The sequence below is a fragment of the Camelina sativa genome, chromosome 6 (genome assembly GCF_000633955.1).
Source record: "Camelina sativa cultivar DH55 chromosome 6, Cs, whole genome shotgun sequence".
NCBI lineage: Eukaryota > Viridiplantae > Streptophyta > Magnoliopsida > Brassicales > Brassicaceae > Camelina > Camelina sativa.
The window spans coordinates 12,902,684-12,911,725 of NC_025690.1; the positions used below are offsets into that span (position 1 = coordinate 12,902,684).

General features: G+C 37.3%; 1 protein-coding gene across 1 annotated transcript; it reads left to right on the plus strand.

The window, feature by feature from the left end:
- LOC109133457 (putative F-box/FBD/LRR-repeat protein At3g49040) lies at positions 7,863–8,364 on the plus strand. Its single transcript, XM_019246569.1, has 2 exons — positions 7,863–7,907; positions 8,053–8,364. The coding sequence occupies exons 1-2, from the start codon at positions 7,863–7,865 to the stop codon at positions 8,362–8,364; spliced, it is 357 nt and encodes a 118-aa protein (XP_019102114.1).

Consider the following 9,042-nt stretch of genomic DNA (forward strand, 5'->3'; position numbering starts at 1 on the left):
AAAAAAAAAAAAAAAAAATTAGACAGGAGAAGATACTTATCAGAGGGTACTCGAAGGTCGCATAGGATCTAGTTTCGGTAAGGAAGCACGTCCGGGACTTGCAAGTAACTCTTCCAAAGTAAAAAATGATTGTTGTGGAGACATACGAGAAGTTGATTGCTGAGGAGGATCATCAGGCATCGCCGGAGAGCTTCCATGTAGATTATCCTGCATCGCTGGTGATGTACCTTGAAAAGAAGCGGGAGAAGGTAACCTTTGGGGATGAGCAGAAGCAAAAGTTGTCCTTCGAGTAGAGACTGGAGGAGTTAAACCTTGAGAAGAGATGAATCTTCTGTAAACGTTTTGGTTTACAGAACCGTGTTGCTCATTAGTCAACATCTGAAAGGAGAACAAAAATCTGATTAGAATTAACCCTAAACCCCCAAAATCAAATTCAATCAAAACCCCCCAAAATCATTAGAACCCTAAATTCAAAACCCTAAATTGAATCCCTAAACCCCAATTGAATCCCCAAATTCGAAACCCTAAAATCAAATTAAAACCCTAAATTGAATCGAAACCCTAAACCCCAAATCAAAACCCTAAATCAAAACCCCAAATCAAAACCCTAAATCGAATCGAAACAAAGAGATAGAAGAGGAGAGGAGGAGACTTACCGGATCTTGAGAGAAGAGATTGAGTTTAACCGGCAAAGAGAGAAGAGATCGAGTGGGATCTGAGAGAAGAGGAGGAGAAGGGTTCAAGAAGGGTTAACCGGACATTGGAGAAGAGGAGGAGACTCACCGGAAAAGACAAAAGAGATCGGAAAAGACAGAAGAGATCGGAGAAGAGAGAAAAAATCGAAGAAGAGAAGGATTAAGGAACTAGGGTTTTTTTTGGCTGCAGATTAGTCAAGGTTTGAGCTTCGCTCAAACAAGGTTTTTTACTTATATAGAAGAACATTGCATCGCAAATCCCACGCAAATATTGCTAGGGATTAGCTATGGTCCCTCGCAAATCCCTAGCAACCATATTAAAATATGTAATTAATATTTCCAGACTTTGCGAGAGAATTACGAGAGACCGTAGCAAATCCCTCGCAAAGTCTTTTGGGTTTAGGTTTTGAAGTGTCATTTGCGAGGGAATTGCTATGATTTGAGAAATTTGCGATGGATTATAAATTTGTGCCCTATCTTTGATTATAAATTTTGGATTCACCTTTCTAATCATTAAAAGTATTGTAATTAGTCATAAGGGGTTTAGGATCAAGGGTTTAATGTTGTCATTTGTGAGGGAATTGCTATGGTTTTAGTGTTTTGCAATGGATTTGCGACGCATTTTCTATGCATCTAGCAAATTACTCGCAAATTTGTCGCAATCCTTGAATATCTAATTTAAAAAAACCATCAAAATAATTTAAATAGATTAGTCAAATGAACTTGCAAGTATATTATAAGGTCCTATAAACTCATCATACTTTTCTCTATCATCAAACTTTCCAAAATTGCCCAATTTTGCATCTTCCTCCAATCATTAACTATCTTTTACACTTTATCATATACATGTTCATTACATTTAGACAAATATTCCAAAATTTTCTAATTCTCCAACAATTTTGTGTTGCACTGCCCTATCTATGATTATAGGTCTTGGATTCATCTTTTTAATCATTAATAGTAATGTTATTACACTACAAGAAAACAACCGATTTGCGATGGAAGAATTTATCGCAAGTTCCTCGCAAATAAACAATCGCAAGGGATTTGCGAGAAACAACGATTCCTCGCAAATCGCGTCTCGCAAATTAAATATATCGCAAATCCCTCGCAATTTTTGCGAGGAACTTTTTCCCTCGCAAACGCCTCGCAAATTGCGAGGACCACACTCCTCGCACATCCCTAGCCGTTTGCGAGACACCTCCTGACTCGCAAATCTGAAGCAATTTGCGAGGAATAAAATCCATCGCAAATACATTGCAAGATTCAATCCTCGCAAATTTTAAAATGAAATATAGGTTTGCAAATTCTGGATTAAATTGAAATTAATCTCGAATTAGAAAATATAATGAATTAGGAATGAAAATTGAATTGAAAATATATTAAAATTAAATTGAAATTAAAATTAAAATTAGGAATAGAAGATATAAAAATTAAAATTAAAGTTAACTTGTCTTGACAAAAAATTTACATTACAAAACATAGTCTTTAATTAAGAAAATTAAGAGAGATGATAAAAGGAAGAGTAATTAAAAAGATTGAGAAAGAGAGGTGATGTTTCTGGTATTACTTCCGCTACCGGCATTGGTTTCTGTTCCATCGGTGTTGCCCTCTTCTCCGGCTACTGGTGTTGCCATCGGTGTTGCCATCGATGTTGCCATTGTCTTGTTTCGAAACTTTCCAGCAAACTCAGGATCTTTATCAGCGAGATAGTCGAAATAAGCATCATAGCTATGCATCCTTTGTGCACTCTCTTGGATTTGACTCGCTTGAGTCTGAATACATTCCTCAGCAGCAGCTAGTTTCTGAGCCAAAATGACTGGATCATTAGCTGGAGACACAGGCGGCGGTGGACAGATACTTGAAGAAGACGCTTCAAATTGCATTGAACCAACCCCGAAAATCCTGTTTTTTTTTCTTAGGAGCAACCTAAGAACAAAACAAAAAATGAACTTGTAAGTTAAACATATGAACTTGTAAGTTAAACATAAGAAAGAGAGACACAACTATCCAATGAAAATTTAACCAAGCAGAAGAAGTACTCTACATTACTATACGATTGGCAAACCAAGCAGAAGCAGTACTAAACATTACTATATGATTGCATCTATACAAAGTATATAAAGTTTACAAAACTTACCGATGTGTAAATTTTATTTTTAATATGAATGGGCACCCCAACACTCTCTCCATTGTCCCCTGTACAAAGCTCAGATTCCAACTCTTGAATCTTGGATGACACCTCGTTGAACAGAGACTCGGACTTTCCATCCGTAAATGACCCATCGGGCTTTCGATGTGTGTCTTCTAAGATCAGTAGAAAGTCAGAAGTTAACTGACCGGTCCGCTCAGACTGAAATTAGAGAAAAAGAGAATTGATTAGCCAAATAATAATTGTGTATAAGGTAAAAGAAGGCCTAATTTAAATAACTACACTTACATGTTTCCGAGCACGAGCTTTAAAAGAAGTTTGGCCTGAGCGGTGCTTATATATTCCGGTACCTTCTGGGTCATGATATCGAGCATTACGGCTGTTGATGCTCTTGATTTCGGATTTGGGATCAAGCCAATACTGAACCAGACCTTCCCATACTTGAGGATCAATCCACCGTGGCTTTGCCTCATCACCTTTTCGCTTCCACTTTAGCTTCCACCTCGACACTTGATCACACATCCTCTCCTTCAACTTGGCTTCAAACTCCTGCCTTACTCTCTCATTAATGGCTCGGTCCCAATTATATGTTTGCTTCCAAGAAAAAAAGTATATTAGTCTCAGTCAACCACAAAAAAAAGTATATGTAAAACTTGAAAACAAAAAAATGACTTACCGCAAAAGTTTCATACCAACGGTCAACCACTGCACTTGGCGTTTGTGTCCAATTGGCATGGGGCTCTTTGAAATCTCTTTCAAAGATGCTTCGTACAGTAGAAGCAACAGCAGGATCTTGATCAAACCTTCAAACATAAAGAGAAACAAAGAATATGAATCAACCTTAGAATTCAAAAATGAAATTAAAAACATTAGAATTCTAATATGAAATCAAAAACATTACCAGAGAGTTCCTTGAGGTCGGCGCGGATCTAGCCTCGTTAAACCTGCACGCCCAGGACTATCGAGCAACTCTTCCAGAGTTAGACTGTTCAGTCGGGCAGAAGCTCCAGTAGAAGTCGAATGAGCAGGTGGAGACGTACCAATCTCTGGATCTGCATTAGTAGGGGGCAGTGGTTGTTGAGAGGGCCGTGGTTGTTGAGAGGGCAGTGGTTGTTGAGAGGACAGTGGTTGCGACGTTGAACGACGGTTATTTTGGACCGCCGCTGTGTTCTGAGAACCGGCGGAACCCCGACTACGGTTTGAACTGGTGGGTTCGGGTACACGTTGATTAGTGAGAAATCTTGTGTAATCATTACCATGAAACATCTACAATAAAAATCAAAGTAAAATTAGTCAGAAAAATCAAAGTAACATTTGAAATTGAACAACTAAACAACTGAACAATTAAAATTAAACAACTAAACAACCGAACTAAAATTAGGGTTTGGGAACTACCTTGACGGAGAAGTGGAAAAGACAGAGAAGGAGATCGGGAAATCGGGAAAGCCGGAAAAGATTGAAACAGAGCCTAAATAGAAATCTCTTTACGGAGAAGACGGAGAAGACAGAGACGAAGTAGATTGAAACAGAGATTTGAGGGAGAAGATTTGAGGGAGAAGGTTTGTGCGTCTAGGGTTTGTGCGGCTAGGGTTTGTGCGGCTAGGGTTTGAGCTTCGCTCAAACCGAGTCTGGATTGTATATATAGATATTTTGTAACCTCGCAAATCCCTCGCACATATTGCGACGGACTAACTACGGTCCCTCGCAAATCACTCGCAACAAGCCGACAAACTGACCAATAATCATACGCCTAACTTTGCGAGAGATTAGCGAGGAATCATCGCACATCCCTCGCAAACGTGTCGCCGGACGCCGACAAACTAACCAATTAAAATGCACCAGTTTTGCAAGGGATTAGCGAGAACTCCTCGCACTTCCCTCGCAAATCTATTTAACCAAATTCATAAACTAAGGATTAAATTTTTCATAAACTCAAGAGCATGCAAAGAGAAAAAATAAGTAATAGTCATCACATCTCCTCATACAATTAACTCAATCAAAAGCTCAAAAGAAATCCCTAAACATATATATCTTATAAACCCTATACCCTAAACAACACTTATCAACCCTATACCCTAAACAACATTTATCAACCCTATACCCTAAACAACATTTATCAATAACCAATCAAAAATTTCTTGTCTCTTGATGTTGGTTAGTGATGCTCTCCTTTAGTTTGAAAATGTTAATGATAATCACTAACCATATTAACATGTTAATTAAAATGAATAAATACATTTGCGAGGGAACCGTGAGGCAGTAGCGATGGATTAGCGAGAACTCCTCGCTAATCTCTCGTAAATTGCGAGGGATTCGCTAGCGCGCATACCAAACTCCTCGCACTTCCCTCGCAAATCTATTTTACCAAATTCATAAACTAAGGATTAAATTTTTCATAAACTCAAGAACATGCAAAGAGAAAAAGTAAGTAATAGTCATCACATCTCCTCATACAATTAACTCAATCAAAAGCTCAAAAGAAATCCCTAAACATATATATCTTATAAACCCTATACCCTAAACAACACTTATCAACCCTATACCCTAAACAACATTTATCAACCCTATACCCTAAACAACATTTATCAATAACCAATCAAAAATTTCTTGTCTCTTGATGTTGGTTAGTGATGCTCTCCTTTAGTTTGAAAATGTTAATGATAATCACTAACCATATTAACATGTTAATTAAAATGAATAAATACATTTGCGAGGGAACCGTGAGGCAGTAGCGATGGATTACTGAGAGATCTGCAAGGACAAGTAAGAAATCCAACGCAAATCCCTCGCAATTTGGAAATTCTTTATAAAAAAACAACAAAAAGTACAATTATTCAATCAAACCATTACATTATCATCATTAGAATCTTCTCCATCATCGGATTCTTCGAATTCGTCTAACATCATCATCTGGAAGAAGTCATCGCTAATTCGTCGCAATATTGCGAGGGATTTGCGAGGAAGTTTCTCGAAGTCANACGGTCCCTCGCAAATCACTCGCAACAAGCCGACAAACTGACCAATAATCATACGCCTNCTGTATTAACTCCCTCGCAAATTTGCGAGAGATTTATCCGTCGCAAATTTTGCGAGGGAATTGCAAGTGCTCTCGTGTTTCTAGCAATTGACTCGCAAAGCCGTCACAAATTTGCGAGGGCATAGCGCCGTCGCAGATTTCCGTCGCAAATCAACTGTTTTCTTGTAGTGTTAGTCTTTAGGGTTTAGGGTTTAGGGGTTAGGGTTTGAAGTTGTCATTTGCGAGGGAATAGCTACGATTAGTGTTTTGCGATGGATGTATGACGCATTTGGTANATTTAACCAAATTCATAAACTAAGGATTAAATTTTTCATAAACTCAAGAGCATGCAAAGAGAAAAAATAAGTAATAGTCATCACATCTCCTCATACAATTAACTCAATCAAAAGCTCAAAAGAAATCCCTAAACATATATATCTTATAAACCCTATACCCTAAACAACACTTATCAACCCTATACCCTAAACAACATTTATCAACCCTATACCCTAAACAACATTTATCAATAACCAATCAAAAATTTCTTGTCTCTTGATGTTGGTTAGTGATGCTCTCCTTTAGTTTGAAAATGTTAATGATAATCACTAACCATATTAACATGTTAATTAAAATGAATAAATACATTTGCGAGGGAACCGTGAGGCAGTAGCGATGGATTACTGAGAGATCTGCAAGGACAAGTAAGAAATCCAACGCAAATCCCTCGCAATTTGGAAATTCTTTATAAAAAAACAACAAAAAGTACAATTATTCAATCAAACCCATTACATTATCATCATTAGAATCTTCTCCATCATCGGACTCTTCGAATTCGTCTAACATCATCATCTGGAAGAAGTCATCGCTAATTCGTCGCAATATTGCGAGGGATTTGCGAGGAAGTTTCTCGAAGTCACAAATCTGTATTAACTCCCTCGCAAATTTGCGAGAGATTTATCCGTCGCAAATTTTGCGAGGGAATTGCAAGTGCTCTCGTGTTTCTAGCAATTGACTCGCAAAGCCGTCACAAATTTGCGAGGGCATAGCGCCGTCGCAGATTTCCGTCGCAAATCAACTGTTTTCTTGTAGTGTTAGTCTTTAGGGTTTAGGGTTTAGGGGTTAGGGTTTGAAGTTGTCATTTGCGAGGGAATAGCTACGATTAGTGTTTTGCGATGGATGTATGACGCATTTGGTATATATATCTAGCAAATCTGTTGCAAATATGTCGCAAACCTAGTATATTTAATTTATAAAAACCATCAAAATAATTTTAAAAGTTAGTAAAATTAACTTTCAAGTATATTATAAGGTCCAATGTCTCATCATACTCTTTCCAATCATCTTTTTAAACATTAATAGTAATGTATTAGTAATGAATTTCAGAATAATTCACCTTATGAACATATTGAAATATATTTCAGAATAATTATATTAAGTTTTGTAATATTTATAAAAGAAAATAATTTCTTAATTTTGCAATGGATTTGCTATGGCTATCGCAATTCACTCGCACGTCCATAGCAATCTTGCTATGTTTGCTATGGATACTGTTTTCGCAAATGCGTCGCAATATTGCGATTGATTTGCGAGGAAGGTGACTTTCCCTGCAAATTTGTCGTAAATGCCTCGCAATTGAGCAGCGGATTTGCGACGACTGGCTTCCTCGCAATGTTGCGAGGGATTTGCTATAGAGTTTTCTTTTCTCGTAATGTCCTCGCAAATCCACCGCAAATTTACGAGAGCTGTATTCCGTCGCAAGTCGTTCTCGCAAAACGTGTGTTTTTTTGTAGTGAAACATCTTTTCCTGAACTTCTCACCCTCGAAGGTAATTATTAGATTTAATATTTTCTTTGCTATTGTGCTAACATTGTTTTGTGTACTAATGTTGCCTGATTTGCCTCATGGACAGATCAGGTATCCTAAAGGTAGCATTTTCCATCAGCTGCTATATTTGGATCTGCATACAGATAAAAGGAAGTGGTGGAATCTACTTTCGTTCATGCTTAATGCTTCTCCTAAGTTGCAAATCCTCAAACTCACCGACGTGAGCAATTTCATTACTAGTCACTAGTCAGCTACCTTCTTTTTTTTCCTTTTTCTTTTGTTGTTGTTGTTGTTGTTGTTGTTGTTTAAAACTCCACTTTCCCTACTTTGTTGATCTAATATTACATAAATTTCATTGTTCTCAGCTAGATATGTATTCTAACAAAGGAAATCGGATAAGCCACAAATGGACTCAGCCGAAATGTGTACCAGAATGTTTGTTGTTCCATCTTGAGACAATCATTTGGATAGGATACGAATGGCAACCAAAAGATGAGAAAGAAGTGGCCACATACATCCTCAGAAACACAAGACGGCTGAAGAAAGCAACTTTCTCCACAAAACCCATCGAACCCGGAAAGCTCAATAAATTGGAAAAGAGACGTAGGATGCTCGACGAGTTGGCGACTGTGGACAAGGCTTCAAATTCATGTCATTTTGTGTTTGAATCCATGTAATATCTTGAAACTAATCTGGTTGAAAGTTGAAACAAATATTAATTGATTGTTTAACTAAATGTAGTGCTTGAAAATCTGAACTTGCAAGTTTTGTAATTCGGTATAGTCTACATTTTTTAATTTCAAAAACATCTTTCATCGAATTACTGTATAGTCTACATTTTTTAATCATACAGTATTTTAATTTCAAATAAAATAGCATTAAAAGATTAATATTCTCATCAATGGAAACATTCAATAGAGATATTATTTGTTAGTGAAATTCTTTAACTTAAATGAAAAGAAAAATAGAAAATAATGAGAAACTAAACCGTTGTCGCAATCTCAGGAAAACAATAACAAAGTAAAAGCCACGCCCCTTTTTTTTCTCAGTTTCGTTGTTGTTCTTCTCTAATTCTTTATCTTTCTCAAGAAGCCACAACTATTGAGATTACAACTCAGATGTTTTGAGGGAATGATGAGGTCCCGTTTGATATTTTTGTATTTGGGTCTGGCCTTGCTTTTGGAATCATCGGCTTACTCCAATTCAGAAGAACTAGTGAGATTCACATTGAACATGAAAGAGAGCACAAAAGTACCTAAGCTGATTCTACTCCAGTGGACACCTCGTCTTAATCAGGAGGTTAGGCTATCTGCGAGAGGAGGTCATGCACATGCGTCTCCTTGTTTGAAATATTA

Excerpts from the sequence above, each read along its gene's own strand:
- LOC109133457 (XM_019246569.1), top strand. The coding sequence starts at position 7,863 with ATGCTTAATGCTTCTCCTAAGTTGCAAATCCTCAAACTCACCGAC. Across the intron at positions 7,908-8,052 it reads AAATCCTCAAACTCACCGAC|CTAGATATGTATTCTAACAA; the intron begins GTGAGCAATTTC and ends CATTGTTCTCAG.